This window comes from Halichoerus grypus, chromosome 8, assembly GCF_964656455.1.
Source record: "Halichoerus grypus chromosome 8, mHalGry1.hap1.1, whole genome shotgun sequence".
NCBI lineage: Eukaryota > Metazoa > Chordata > Mammalia > Carnivora > Phocidae > Halichoerus > Halichoerus grypus.
Genome location: NC_135719.1, coordinates 66744235 through 66759629, shown reverse-complemented (window position 1 = coordinate 66759629; position 15395 = coordinate 66744235). Strand labels below are relative to the sequence as shown.

Genomic DNA, 15395 nt, shown 5'->3' with positions numbered 1-15395 from the left:
TAAATATGGTCTTCTCTCTGTTAAAAGAACAAAGTTTTCTTGGACTTTTAGTCTGCTTTTGATAAGGTTTTATAAGTTTCTTTACCCTCTAAGTATCAAGTTTCATAATGATCCAATTTAGATAAGTGCTTGAAAACCTTTTTTTTTTTTTTGACATTTTTGACAAACTTCCTCAGATCAAATTTTTTTTTAAGGATTTATTTATTTATTTATTTGAGAGAGAGAGAGAGAGAGAGAGCGCACAGAGGGGGGAGGGTCGGAGGGAGAAGCAGACTCCACACTGAGCAGGGAACCCTATGCAATGGGGGGACTTGATCCAGGGACTCTGGGATCATGACCTGAGCCCAAGGCAGTTGCTTAACTGACCGAGCCACCCAGGCACCCCCCAAATCAAATAAAAAAAAAAAAGTCTTTTTGACCTGAAATATTCCAAAAGAGTTATAAAACTAATTAGGCTTATTTACTACGTAAATTACATAGAAAATATTGTCAAATAAATAGTACTAAGCCTTCTTTATGTTTGTAAGATTGTGCACATGTACATAAAGTCCATCCTGCTGCACAAATGGCCCTTTATTGCCACACTTTTGCCATCATAACGTCCTTGTGACATGGCAACAGTCTGCATCTGAAAAAAAATTAGTACTAAAATAGACACATACATAGTGGTTATAAATTCAATACACAGTCAAGACTATGCGAAGCCCAAGACAGCTGCTTGCTTCTTTCTGGCTCCTTGACAAAACCCCATTTTTCAGTTTTTACATTCCTTTACCCACCATAGTGTATGACTCAGATGATGAATAGACATTAGTGTAGAGACTTCTATAGAATTTTAACACCTGCAACTGGACTTCATTAAGCTGCCACTTAGTAGGAGTTACCCGTATGTACTTGTTGTTGTATATGTGTTTTTCTGGTTGGGTTAAAACCTTTCCTTGCTACAAGGCTGATGCCCTCACAGTAAAACAAAACAAAACAAAACAAAAAAACTGTTAAAAAAAATATTTCCTACTTGGGTTATACTTTCCATCATCTCTAGGAATCAAGGCACCCACTTCACTGGACAAATCACAGGAGCCTTAACAAAGCCTTAAAAAATTCTAGAAATTCTGTCAGTATACAACCTAATACGGATCCCTGCTGTTGTTTGTTTTTTTTAATTTTTTTTTTTTGGATCCCTGCCGGTTTATGCTAATATGACCAGCTCCTATAAATCTGTAATGTTTTATGCTCAAGGCTGTCATCAACAGGTTAAGAAGCCTTCTTGGATCCTAATGAAAAGAAACCTGTCTGTTATAGTCTAGAGCCTAATAATTTGGTATTGTAAAACATAGTCAGAGGAAAACCGCCCTCAGGCCATTAAAGGGATTCTCCCCAGTGCTCCTGACCACAGACTGTTGCAAAATGAAAAGATGCTAGAGACCTGGGGCGCCTGGGTGGCTCAGTCAGTTAAGCGTCTGCCTTCGGCTCGGGTCATGGTCCCAGGGCCTGGGATCGAGCCCTGCATCGGGCTCCCTGCTCAGCGGGGAGCCTGCTGCTCCCTCTCCCACTCCCCCTGCTTGTGTTCCCTCTCTCGCTATGTCTTTCTCTGTCAAATAAATAAAATCTTTAAAAAAAAAAAAAAGATGCTAGAGACCTCTAACTCAAACTGACCAGGAAGAAAAGTAGCTGACACCCACGTGCAGACTACTCCCACCCAAGTCGCCGGATTGAGACATGACACTCGAAGCATAAAACCCTTTCTCTTTCTTCTCCTGTTCTTTTCTGGCACTGGCCCCAGAGGATGGCACCCTCAGCTGCATCTCCCAGGTCATTGCTAAGGAGGGACGGTAACCTCTTTTATTTCAGGCTAGGAAAAACTCTAACTGTCCCTCTAAGTTTTCACAAACAAAATAAGACCTCTTGTAACCGAACAAACCTGAGTTCGCTCTTCTGGTGAGTCACGGAGAGAAACTATACCAGGTGGAGTGGTCACATATATACACTTTATTTGCAGCAAATAAGGAGATCACGGGGATCCTTGTATGTAGAGGGTGGGCATCAAGTTGCACGTGCGCCTGAAGGAAACACGCCTACTTTGTACGTATGAAACACGACATAACATTGTATGTTATGTCAATGAGGCTTATGCTCTCCTTGGGCAGAGATTTTGGCATTATAATGAGGTGAAGGTAACGGTCATTACTCCATGGGTCACTCCATGGTCCCTCTGCACAGGTGTGAGCTGGGGGTTGAGCTTGACTGCTCTGGGTGGTCTGAGCCAGGTGGAGGTCTGTCAGGGCCGTCATTATTGCTTAAAGGGCAGTTTCAGTTTCCAGCACGGGACGCTATGCCCTTCAGGTCTCTTGCCCTAGTTAAGAGATAAGCTGGAGGGGCGCCTGGGTGGTTCAGCTGTTAAGCGTCTGCCTTTGGCTCAGGTCATGATCCCACGGTCTGGGATCGAGCCCCGCATCAGGCTCCCCGCTCCCTTGCTCTGCGGGAAGCCTGCTTCTCCCTCTCCCACTCCCCCTGCTTGTGTTCCCTCTCTCGCTGTCTCTCTGTCAAATAAATAAAAATAAAATCTTAAAAAAAAAAAGAGAGATAAGCTGGAAAGAAGAACTTAAGGAAAAATGTGGGACAAAGGTTGGTGGGTATAAGCAGGTGGGCAGTATAAGACAGGTCTTGGGGTCTAGCTGGTGACAATCTCATTGGTCACTCTTCTAAACTGACATTGTTAAGTTAAAAAGAACTCTTCTTTTGGCAGGTCCCCATTTCCCCAGTTCGGGATGAATGCAAATTGAAGCTTTGATCAAAAACTTCTCCTTAATTCTTAAAATCATTACAAAGTCTGATAAGCAATAGCCACCCAATAAAAATCCTTAGACTCTCCGGTTAAAATTGTCCTTAATAATAGAATAGCTCTTGATTGTCTTTTAGCTGAGCAAGGAGGTATCTGTGCAGTGTCCAAGACCACCTGCTGGGCCTGGGTTTACCCTCCTGGGGAAGTTAAAACTGTTTGGCTCAAAAAAGGGAACTCTTTCCATGGGGGTCTTTCTTTGGCTTATTTGATTTTGATTGGCTTAGGTCCTGGGGGCCGTGGCTTTAAAGTACACTCCAAATATTGGGAATTACCCTGCTTATAAGAATCCTAATAGTCTCACTGGTGCATTGTATTCTCTCAAAAGCCTTAGATAGGTTTATAGCTGCTAACCTCCAAGCAAATGCTCTCCCTAAGACTGGAACATCTGAGGAGAGAGGAAAATACCCAACTTAAAGAACATGAACAGAAAACATGACCTATATCATAAAGGCTAAATACAAAATTGAGGAGCTATGGATACCACACAAAGGAGCAACAAATCCTGGGAATTGCAGAGCAGTAGCCGAGAGTGGTGCTAATGCTTGCAAATCTGATCACATTGCAAACTGAGATGTGATCAAGAGGGGAAAATTGTTAAAAAAAAAAAAAAAAGAGAAAATTGCAGGCCCCAAATGGTGTCACTTAGAGTTCCCAAAGCAGAGTTTAATACCCAATCTAATTGCAGTTTCAACCTCCCCAAGAAATGTGGCCTTCACCGGTCAGTCAGGAAATGTTTCCTTTCATCGGTGCAAAGGAGTCTGTCACCTGCTTCTCTCTATCCCCCAAAGAAAGATGAGGTAATCTGCATGAGAAGACCCCTTGCTTTTCCCCTAGCAAACAGCTTCCTCTGGAACAATCCTTTTGTTTTGCTAGTAACTTCCTTGTCCCCATCCTCTGTCTATAAAGACCTTCCATTTTGGACACCTCCTCAGAGCATCTGTCTGCTTCCTAGATGGGGTGCTATCAGACCCATGAATTGTTTAATAAAGCCAATTAGATCTTCAAATTCACTTGGTTGAATTGTGTTATTTAACAGGTCTGAGGACAACCAGAACTGGCAAAATCCTGCTATAGTCAGACTTTAAGGAATTAGTTCTGCCAGGTTTATGATGAAATACAGATAGATTATATTTATCTCTTTATGTAAATTAAATTAGAGTTCATTGTTCCCCCTGAGAACATATAATAGAGACCTTTCCAAAACCTTAATAAAGGAAAACGACACTTTGAAGTCTTTAGCTGTGTTAAAAGTTAAACTGAGGCATATTAAACATTTTCAGAGTTTATTTGAGCAGAAATCAATTTGAATTGGGCGGCATCCAGTCTAGCAGATAGAAAGGAACACCAAGGACCTGTACAAAATGAAAGACTTTCATAGGCAGAAAGGAGCAGGAACTAGGAATTTATATTGGTGAGAAAGTGTATTGCTTATTGCAAAGTGACTTTCCTTTAGGAGATGGCAGAAGTCTCCCAGGCAGATGACCTAACCAGTGTTCATCAGGTGATTTCTGATTGAACTGGTTTAAGATTCCATTTTTGGGAGAGTCAAAAATGTATTTGTGTCTGGTTTGGTGACCTGGGGCTTAAATGACTTTGTTTGGGGACTGTTGTCTTGTTTTTAACAGCTGTTAATTAAAATTAATGTTTTTAAATATGCTTTTTCATCTAGTACATTAAATGAGCAGTTTAGAAAAAGTACTTAAAGATGAAGGTAAGGGAATAAATTTAAAGATGTCACTTTCATAAGATAATTCAAAACATGTTGATTGGAAATTTATAAGAAGGCCAAAAACTAGGGCAATAATTTTAAAATAACTTGATTCACTGGAATTTTTTTATTTTTTTATTTTATTTTTAAAAATTTATTTATTTGACAGAGAAAGACACAGCAAGAGAGGGAACACAAGCAGGGGGAGTGGGAGAGGGAGAAGCAGGCTTCCCACAGAGCAGGGAGCCCGATGTGGGGCTCCATCCCAGGACCCCGGGACCATGACCTGAGCCGAAGGCAGATGCTTAACGACTGAGCCACCCAGGCGCCCCCCACTGGAATTTTTTAAAAAGATTTTTATTTATTTATTTATTTATTTATTTATTTATTTATTTATTTATTTGAGAGAGAGAGGGAGCATGCAAGTGCAGGGAGGAGCAGAGGGAGAGGGACAAGCAAACTCTGTGTTAAGCATGGCTTGACATGGGGCTTGATCCCACCACTCTAAGATCATGACCTGAGCCAAAACCAAGAATCAGATGCTTAACCGACTGAGCCACCCAGGTATCCCTCCCTGGAAATTCTAAATTGAAAAAAGGAATTGGAGAACTCTGAACTCTATTATTGACCTCATCACATTACAAATAAATTGAATTTTTATATATCTCACCACCTGGTCTGGAGAATCTTTGGAAATTATTCATAAACTTTTTTTTAAAAGTGTTTTTTTTTTTTTTTTTAAAGATTTTATTTGACAGAGAGAGACACAGAGAGAGGGAACACAAGCAGGGAGAGTGGAAGAAGGAGAAGCAGGCTTCCCGACAAGCAGGGAGCCTGATGCAGGGCTCGATCCCAGGACCCTGGGATCATGACCTGAGCCGAAGGCAGATGCTTAACGACTGAGCCACCCAGTAGCCTCTATTCATAAACATTTTGAAGAGAACATTGTAAGTAAGAAATAAGGACTATTATGGAAAGCTAATGCATGTACTACTTGTAGCAATTTGAATGAAGCAATTTGAAGGGTAAGCTAAGCATACCCTAGCTAATTTAAATAAATCTATCCTAAAAGGAAAGCGGAGTATGCTGTCTATAGTCATTAAAATCCCACTTTTTGCATCACATAGAAAGAGAATACAGCAGTAATGGTTGGTGTCCACTTTGATATCTACACACTAAGATTAACAAATGAATTTTGTGAAAACCCTAAAATGGAAGAATTATTGTCTTTTGAACCATTATCAGCATGTGAAAAAAAGAGTTTTAAGATGTAAAATTCTTTGAATGAGTAAAATTTTTGCCACTAGTTTTACTAATAGTCCAAAAGCAAAATGATTACTATTCAATATTATGAATATTCATTTACCCATGAATAATATCATGAGTCAGACATCAGAATGCTGACAAAAATGGAAGACAATAAGATCCCTCACCCCCCGCCCCCCCCCACACAATAAAATGAGAATATTCAAAGAGGTACTGATGCTAAGAAAGCCTTGGTGTTGGTGGTATCTCTATACTTCAAGACTTGATCTTCTAACTCTGCAGGTCTGGAACTTCGGTTGCCAGCTTCGCCAGTGGATATTTACCCCCACCCCCAAAAACTACCTTATTGTATGACATTGATTTGTACAAAAGACCTAAGTTTGTAATGAAACATAAAATTGTCAAGCCCTCTGATATTTATTTAAGTCATTTAGTCTCTTTTATCTCACCATGGAAGTCTATTTAAGAAACCAAGTTAAGGTTGGTGAATATATATATGTAACCAAGGCACTAATAACAAAAATACTATTTCTTCTGGCACATAAGTACCTAGTTAGGGGCTGCTATTATTTCCCATAGTGCTTTACAGCTTACAGATCCTTTTCATATGTTTTATTGATTGTTTGATTCTCACAAGAATTATATCAAGTAGTGGGTCCAGTATTGTCATCTTCCTACTTCTTTTCCTGATGGAAAACAAAACAAAACAAAACAAAACAACCAGAGGCACAGAGAGATTAAGTGCCTTAATTCCAATCTCATAACTGATACAGTTGACATCTATTGCTTTGGTTGGGCCAATTTCCTTCCTCCTTTTGGTAACAGGACTGTGATTTTCCTTTAAGGAACTACTGCTGTGCGTTTTGTAGAACTCCTAACAGGACTGTCAATCAAGGGGCTCTGCCTCTCTCCATTACATGTGACCCACGTGGGCCCATCAGGATCTTGTATAGCCTCTGGATGCAGAGACTGGTATATAGGTAGGTATTGTGATGCAAGTAATTTAACGTGTTTTTGTTTTTGTTTTTAAGAGAGTGAAATAAATGAATTCTAGGAGTGAGTTGGCTTCACTTGAGAACTGTAAGAACTATGAAAACCTGGAGAGCTGCTTTCCAGAGAAAGCTGTTGGAGTGAAGCCAATATGGAGGAAAGTCCAGTGGAGAATGGCGGGGGGGTGGAGAGAGAGAGAGAGAATGAGATAGAAAAAGATATTCCTGATTTCATTTGAGGAAGTGGATATAGCTATCCCTGAAGCCAGATCAACTCCTGGATTTTCAAGTTCAGTGAGTTAATAAATTCCTTGTTTGGCTTAGACAAGTTTGGACTAATTCACTTGCAATAAAAAAAAAAAACAAAACCCTAATACAGCTAATAAAAGTCTTAGTTATGATTGAAACACATCTTTTGACATCAAACATATACCCATAAGTGTCAAAAAGGATCTGGTGCTATTGTGGGAGACTTGAGAACTGCCCTTTTTTCAAGGAGACAACCTGCCTTCTGTTCTAGGTCCTGTTCAAGTTTTCATTTTTTTTTTTTAAAGATTTTATTTATTTATTCATGAGAGACAGAGAGAGAGAGAGAGGCAGAGGGAGAAATCAGGTACAGGACTCGGTCCCAGACCAGGACCTGAGCTGAAGGCAGACGCTTAACCAACTGAGCCACCCAGGCACCCAAGTTTTCATTTTTTAAAAAAGATTTTATTTATTTATTTGAGAGAGAGAGAGAGAGAGAGAGAGAATGAGTGGGGAAGGGGCAAGCAGACTGCCCACTGAGCAAGGAGCTAGATCCCAGGACTTGGAGATCATAAGCTGAGCTGAAATCAGACACTTAACCTTTAACCAACTAAGCCACCCAGGTGCCCCTCAAGTTTTCATTTTTAAAATAATATCAAGAGGATGAGAAGACAAGCTACAGACTGGAGGGGAGAAGGTATTTGCAAAAGACATATCTGGTAAAGGACTGTTATCCAAAATATACAAAGAACTCTTAAAACTCAACAAGACAAACAACCTGATTCAAAAATGGGCAAAAGATCTGAATAGGCCTTTCACCAACGAAGATAAACAGAAGCAAATAAGCATATGAAAAGATCCACATCATATGTTATCAGGAAATACAAATTAAAACAACTATGAGATGGGGCACCTGGGTGGCTCAGTCGGTTGAGCATCTGCCTTTGGCTCCGGTCCTGATCCCAGGGTCCTGGGATCGAGCCCCCAATCGGGCTCCCTGCTCGGCGGGGAGTCTGCTTTTCCCTCTCCCCCTGCCCTCCACCCCGCTTGTGCTCTCTCTCTCTGTCAAATAAATAAATAAAATCTTAAAAAAAAAAGAAAAACCCAACCATGAGATACCCTCTACACAAGAATTAGAAGGCCAAAATCCAGAACACTGACATCGCCAAATGCTTGTGAGGATGTGGAGAATAGAAACTCTTGCCAGTGGGAATGCAAAATGGTACAGCCACTTTGGAAGACAGTTTGGCAGTTTCTTAAAAAACTAAACACACTCTTACCCTACAATCCAGTAATCTTGCTCCTTGGTATTTACCCAAAGGAGTTGATGACTTATGTCTACACAAAAATCTGTACACAGATACCAGCTTTATTCATAATTGCCAAAACTTGGAGGTAACCAAGATGTCCTTCTGTAGGTGAATGGATAAACTGTGATACATCTGAAACTGGTTATAAAGTTGAACAAAATCAAAATGGCTGCACTAATGCTTCAGCAAAGCTCGATTTTAAAGTAATCTTTTTCCTCCCTTCTGCAAACCTCCCCCTCCCTTCTTAGGGAAGGAAGCCAGTAAAACCCCAAAGACATGCGGAAGGAGGCTAGTAGCAAGTACGCACTTCCTGTCAAAACCCGGCTAGTTTCCGTATTTCCCTATAAAAACCTCAGCCCCTGCCTCCAGGTGGGCTCGCAGTTTTTGAAGGCCATAGCCTGTCGCAGCCTTCTTGGCCAGCCAGAGCAATAAAGCTATTTTTTCTCTTTATCCCAAACTCTGACTTCGTCTTATATTTTGGCTCTGAAGCACGGAGGTCGGTTTTTGACAACACATCTAGACAATAGAATATCACTCTCTGCCAAAAAGAAATGAGTCACCAAGCCACAAAAAGACGTGGAGGAAACTTAAATGCATATGACTGAGTGAAAGAAGCCAATCTGAAAATGCTACATACTGTATGATTCCAAATATATGACATTCTGAAAAAGACAAACTGTAGAGTAAAAAGATTAGTGATTGCCAGGGTTTGGGGGAGGGACGGATGAATATGCAGTGCACAGAGGATTTTTAGGGCAGTTAAACTCCTCTGTATGATTCTAATAGTGGTGAATACAAGTCATACATTTGTGCAGTTCAATAGAATATACAACACAGTGAACCTTAATGAAAACTATTGGGGGGTGGGTGGGTAGGAGGTATAGAGGAAATCTCTATACTTTGCTCTCAATTTTGCTGCGAGGCTAAAATCACTCTAAAAATTAGTCTGGGGGTGCCTGGCTGGCTCAGTTGGTGGAGTGTGTGACTCTTGATCTTAGGGTTGTGAGTCCGAGCCCCATGTTGGGTATGGAGATTACTTAAAAATAAAATCTTTAAAAATAAATAAATAAAAATAAAATATAGTCTATTCAAAACATTTCAAAAGGGGTGCCTGGGTGGCTTAGTTGTTAAGCGTCTGCCTTCAGCTCAGGTCATCGTCCCAGGGTCCTGGGATCGAGCCCCGCATCGGGCTCCCTGCTACACCGGGAAGCCTGCTTCTCCCTCTCCCACTCCCCCTGCTTGTGTTCCCTCTCTTGCTGTGTCTCTCTCTGTCAAATAAATAAATAAAGTCTTAAAAAAAATTAAAAAAATAAAACATTTCAAAAGCCATTGCTTTTGTGGCAAGGTTAAGAGAATGTGTTGGTGAAATAATCCATGTAAAAATATGTTGTTTTTTTTTTTTTTTTGCATAGTGCAAGGAAGGAATTGTTAACCTTAAAAAGAAAACTTGTCAGTTATTTTACCAGCAAAAATGGGTTTATGCAGGAATAACAAAGAATTGCAAATGGAGGCATACACACTACAGCAAAAACCACAGGCAAATCCAACAAAGAAGAATGTTACCTTATGGGGAAGGAGGAGGGAATTGGAAGGAATTGTTTTGAATAAAAGTCCCTTGGAGGAAAGCAAAAGTTCAGTGTGATGAGTTTCCCATTGGCTGAATTGCAGGGGTAGTTGATTTCTTTTTATTTTATTTTATTTTATTTTACTATGTTATGTTAATCACCATACATTACATCATTAGTTTTTGATGTAGTGTTCCATGATTCATTGTTTGCGTATAACACCCAGGTAGTTGATTTCTTTTGGAGATGCAATGTACATTTTTCTCTGTTGGGGCATGTAATTGATGATTCTTCTTGTTGAAGATTCTTCTGTTGGGGTCTGTAATTGACAATTCTTCCTGTAATTGAGTAGTACTGTTCCTCCCTTCTAGCCTCCTGACTCTACTTTACTGAGGTTTTCCTTTATTAATTTTCGCAGAATGATGGAAAGTGCCCCAGAGTTGCATTGAGTGGAAATATTTTAGCACTTTGTGAATGTAAAAGAATATTTCTCATGTAAATATATAAGAGAAAAGTGGTTAAAATTGCTTGAGCAACACTTTTAGATTGGTTAACCATAGCTAAGATGGTAAACTATTTTTCCTCAGTACCTCAGCTTCTCTGATTTGCTATCTTCAGTTCCTTCTTTCCTTTCTTTTGTTTTTTTTTAAAGATTTTATTTCAAAGTAATCTCTACACCTACTTAGGGGTTCGAACTCACAACCCTGAGATCAAGAATCACATGCTCTACTAACTGAACCCACCAGGCACCCCTCCTTCTTTCCTTTTTTATTATTTTGTGAGCACATACCTTGTGTGAGTGTGTTCAAATTTGCAACACTTTAATCCACTAGAAGCATAAGGTCATGGGCTGTAATGTCTTTTTCCTGTTTATCTTTCCCTTTATCATCCCTTTTCTCTGCAGGCCCTGGGTTCCTACATCTTTTTCACTCAAATCTTCTTTTTTTTTTTTTTTTTAAAGATTTTATTTATTTATTTGCGAGAGAGAGATGGAGAGAGCATGGGGGAGGTGCAGAGGGGAGGGAGCAGCAGACTTCCCATTGAGCAGGGAGCCCATTATGGGGCTCAGGACCCTGGGATCATGACCTGAGCCGAGGACAGAAAAGGCAATACATTTAACCAACTGAGCCACCCAGGCGCCCCTCACTCAAATCTTTTTGTCCCTCTCCTCCATTTTTCTTTTGTTTTTGGAAAAGACTGGAGAAAAATAAAGGGGAAGATGAAGAAAATCCTGTGAGAGAAGTATGTCAAACTGGGAGTAGATTTATCAATCTTAGCACATTCTAAATATAGGAATAGAAAATCTTCATGTATTAACATTTTTTTCTTTATTTGAATCCCCTATCTACCTACTCATTTTCAGTTAGCAAAAATAAAGGATATAGGAAAATTTAAGGAAAACACAAAATTGAGGTGAATAAATGGTTTTGATGGATTTATTACATTATATTTGCTCCTTCTCTTTTGGATTTCAAGGACCAATGGGCTTGTTTTCCTTTTGCTATGAATATATACAGTATTTAACTCTTTCTGGACATTCTTTAGACTAACTTCTTCAGAGCTATATGATTACACTTTGTGTTATCTTTTGTCTTCCTAAACTATTTTGGTCTAAAGACTATACAACACCTTTTTCCTGTTAAGTTCTTCTATTAACTGTTGAATCTGTGTTAGTTTTGTTTTCCCAAAAAATAGCATCTTGATGTCCTTGAGTCTGAAGTATTGTTTTGCCACTTGTGGTGTTTTTTTCCTGTTGGAAGGCTTTACTATTTTTTCTCTGCATATTACATTTGACCTGACCTTCAAGGTTTGGCTTAAGTTCATTTCCTCTTTTAAATTTAAAAAATTTTTCTAGTTACTTCCCAATTGTGCACCATACGACTGTGCATTTGTGGTTGGCTGAATAATGGCTCCCGCCCCCAAAGGTGTCCACTTTCAATTCCCCAGAATCTGTGAATGTTATCTTACGTGGCAAAAAGTACCTTGCAGATGTGGTTAAATTAAGGACCTTGAGATGGAGAAGTTATCTTGGGTTATGCAGAGGGGCTCAATGTCATCCTAAGGGTCCTTCTAAGAGGGAGGCCAGAGGATCAGAGTGGGAGAAGAGGTGATGCTACAACGGTAGTAGAGGGAGAAAAGGCAATGGGACATGGGGCCAGGAGTCAAGGAATGCAGGCAGTCTCTAGAAGCTGGAAAAGACAAGGAAGCAGATTCTTCTTCAGAGCCTCCAGAGTAACCAGTCCTGCCAACACCTTGATTTTAGCCCACTGAGGCTGATTTTGGACTTTTGACCTCCAGGACTATCAGATGATGAATCTGTGTTGTTTTAAGCTACCAAGTTTGTGGTAAATTGTTATAGCAGCAGTAGGAAACTAATATGACGTCATTATACTCTTTACAATCCTCTAGGTCTGTTCCACATAATTTAGCACTTTTTGTCATGTTCTCCAATCCTACTACATATAAATGGTAGAATATAAATTCTTGGTGGACAGGAACCGGAATTTCTACCTCTCTTTTTTATACCCTACAGTGTCTCGTCCAATCTTAGGAACAGAGGCATTTGGAATGGATTGATGCATAAAAGAGAATGGCCTCCTTTCTGTCTCCACTGCTGCCATGGTGCCCCTGAAAAAGCTTTTCATGAAGGGGGGGCAAAAAAAGAAGCAAGTTCTGAAGTTTACCCTTGACTGCACTCACCCTCTAGAAGATGGAATCATGGATGCTGCCAATTTTGAGCAGTTTCTTCAAGAGAGAATCAAGGTGACCAAATAAACAGGCTTGGACTTTAAAAAAAAAAAAAAGAATCGAAGTGAATGGAAAAGCTGGGAATCTTGGTGAAGGGGTTGTAAGCATTGAAAGGAGCAAGGGCAAGATTCCTGTAACTTCTGAGGTGCCTTTTCCCAAAAGGTATTTGAAATATCTCACCAAAAAATATTTGAAGAATAATCTAGGTGATTGGTTATGCGTAGTTGCTAACAGCAGAGAGAGTTATGAATTGCATTACTTCCACATTAACCAGGAGAAAGAAAAGGAGGGAGATGAGGATTAAAACTCATTTATTTGCATATTGAATATTTTGTATGAGTTCTTGAATAAAACCTGGGAACCAGAGAGAGAAAGAGAAGAAGGCCCCTACCATTGGGGAAATGAAAGGTATTTTGAAAGACACGTACGACTCAACGAACTGTGTTTACTTCTTTGGCATCAGATTCCAACCTTGTGTTTTGAGCCGTCACACGCAGTGTTAGGTGCACAGTACCTGCATAATGGAGGGTGGAACACAGTGGGTCTTCAACAAGCACTTGATGTATTGAGCTAAAATCTGCAGGGGAAAGAAGGAAAAGGAGAAAGAGAAAAGCAAGATGGATCCGGCAGAAAGTACTTCTTGTCTCTTTAGCTGATGCATTTTTTGTTACATTAAGGTAAAATGCTGAAAAAGAACATTCATCAAAATTTCTAACATGAATCTTTCCTGAAAGCAAAATAGAAGAGAGGACAAGATGATAAAAATAGGCAGGTTGTGACAGTTTAATTTCATCCTATTAAATTAAAACAACCAGTCTTTTAAAATCCAGGTAATATGCTTAATACTGTGCCAAGAGATAAAAGAGGTTACAGACAACCCATAGGACATGGGCCTCTTCTAAAGGACCTTAATATCTTGTTGGTATAATATTAATAATCAACTAGGGTTACCAGGCAGCTTATTGCCGTCTTGCGTGATTTAGACTTTGGAGATTATAGGTATTCGGAATTTGGCTCTGGAGAATCAATACTTCATTCATTCAGCACACATTTATTGAAAACCCATTATGGTTCTCTTTGAATAAGACTTTCTGTTTGGAGTTTAAAATCTAATAAAGGAAGGCAAAGGAAATAACTCATATTAAGAATGGATTAAGTGCTAAATAGCAGGATGCTTTGTAGTTGAGAAAAGGTTATTACTATAATTTCTGAAAGTTGAAAGGGGAGGTGGGATTGTGAATTATTTTAAAGGTATTATTTAGACCAAGCCTTGAAAGATGAGTAGGACTTTGAATAGACTATTCCAGGCTGAAGCATGAGCAAGAACACTGAAGACATCAAAAGGCATAGTTTTAGTTGGATGTTGGGAAGGAACAAAGGATGCTTGAAGGATAGTGCATTACTTTATTGCCATGGTAACAAATTACCACAAACTTAAAACAACAGAAATTTATTTTTTATAGTTCTGTAGGTCAGAAGTCTAACACAGGTCTCACTGGTAAAAGTAAGGTGTCAGCAGGGCTGAGTTCCATTCTAGAGGCTCTAGGGGTGAATCCACTTCCTTGTCTTTTCCAGCTTCTAGAGGTTACCACAAACCTGGCCGGTTGTTCTTGTTCTCTATTTTCAAAGTCTTTTTAATCATTCTTCATAGTCACATAGTCCTCTGCCTCCCTCTTCATTTTGAAGGCCCTTGTGATTGCATTTGGTCCACTTAGTAATCCAGAATAATCTGTTTTAGAGTCAAATGATTAGCAACCTTAACTACTCTTTGTGGGTGAAATTTAACATATTCACAGGTTCTGGGGATTAAGATCGTGGACATCTTTGGTGGGGGGCATTATTCTGCTTACCACAGGTAGTAAGGAGCTAATCTTGAGGGGAAAGGAGGCCAAAAGAGGTGAATGCACTGAGAAGGGCAATGGGGAGCAGGTGCATGTTTCTGGGGCTCGACATAAATCCACATTTTTTTGAAAACAATTTTGGCTGCCCCATAAAACACTGAACGGGCAATTTTGGGGTGTAACATCAGAAAGCCATTATTACACTCAAGGTGAGAGGGTCTAAGGCAGGGAGGGAATAGCTGATCTTTTTATGTGGCCTGAGGCTGCCTCTGGCCATTTCTGAGTTTTTCATTAAAATCATGACATCATCCCGCAGGATCTCTACATGGGCAGTTTCCGGTAATTTGGCTTAATTCGTCCAGCTGATACTGCAACCCAGGCCTTAAAATCACTCACCTACGATCAACAAAGGGAGACCGGAATCCTAGCAAATCCCCAATAAGCAAAGCTGAAGCTCAAAGAGCTAAACACTTATTTTTAAGAAATGGTCCAAATCGCAGGAAAACCACGCAGTCCTTGTTCTTAAGGTGTTTCCTTAACACGGACAAGAAACTGAAAAGCTGTGCCTGGCTCCGGTGAACAAAGCCCGACTGCACCATCACGTTCAACACTAAACCTCTTCCCACATTCGCGACCCACCAGGGAGCGCGCTCTTCTCCACCCCCTCCCCGACAACCGGTCGCAAAAACACGACCCCGCCACAGCGGACTCTACTGACGCCGCGCCCTCCACCCGACTACGACGTCAGCGCGGAGTCCCAGGAGCGCGGCGGGTAGTTGTCCGGCAGGTGGAGGTGGAGGTGGCGGCAAGAAAAGGGGGGCGGACCCGCGGTCACACAGTCTTCCGCTCCCGTCATTTCCGGGTGCGACCCCCGCTTCTG

General features: G+C 40.4%; 1 protein-coding gene and 1 long non-coding RNA gene across 2 annotated transcripts in view; one reads left to right on the top strand and one right to left on the bottom strand.

Moving 5' to 3' along the window:
• Positions 1-12978, top strand: part of LOC118521985 (large ribosomal subunit protein eL22-like) — a 112929-nt gene extending 99951 nt beyond the window's left edge. The window contains exons 3-6 of the mRNA XM_078079406.1: positions 5295-5497; positions 6662-6796; positions 12460-12687; positions 12737-12978. Coding sequence (XP_077935532.1) covers positions 12546-12687; positions 12737-12978 — 384 coding nt within the window. The 5' untranslated portion in view covers positions 5295-5497; positions 6662-6796; positions 12460-12545. The remainder of the gene's footprint in view (positions 1-5294; positions 5498-6661; positions 6797-12459; positions 12688-12736) is intronic.
• Positions 12979-14058: 1080 nt separating this feature from the next.
• Positions 14059-15021, bottom strand: LOC118533983 (uncharacterized). Its single transcript, XR_013450473.1, has 2 exons — positions 14912-15021; positions 14059-14403 (listed from the first exon to the last, which is right to left on the bottom strand). It is a non-coding gene; the product is annotated as an uncharacterized LOC118533983 (long non-coding RNA).
• Between the last annotated feature and the right edge of the window lie 374 nt (positions 15022-15395).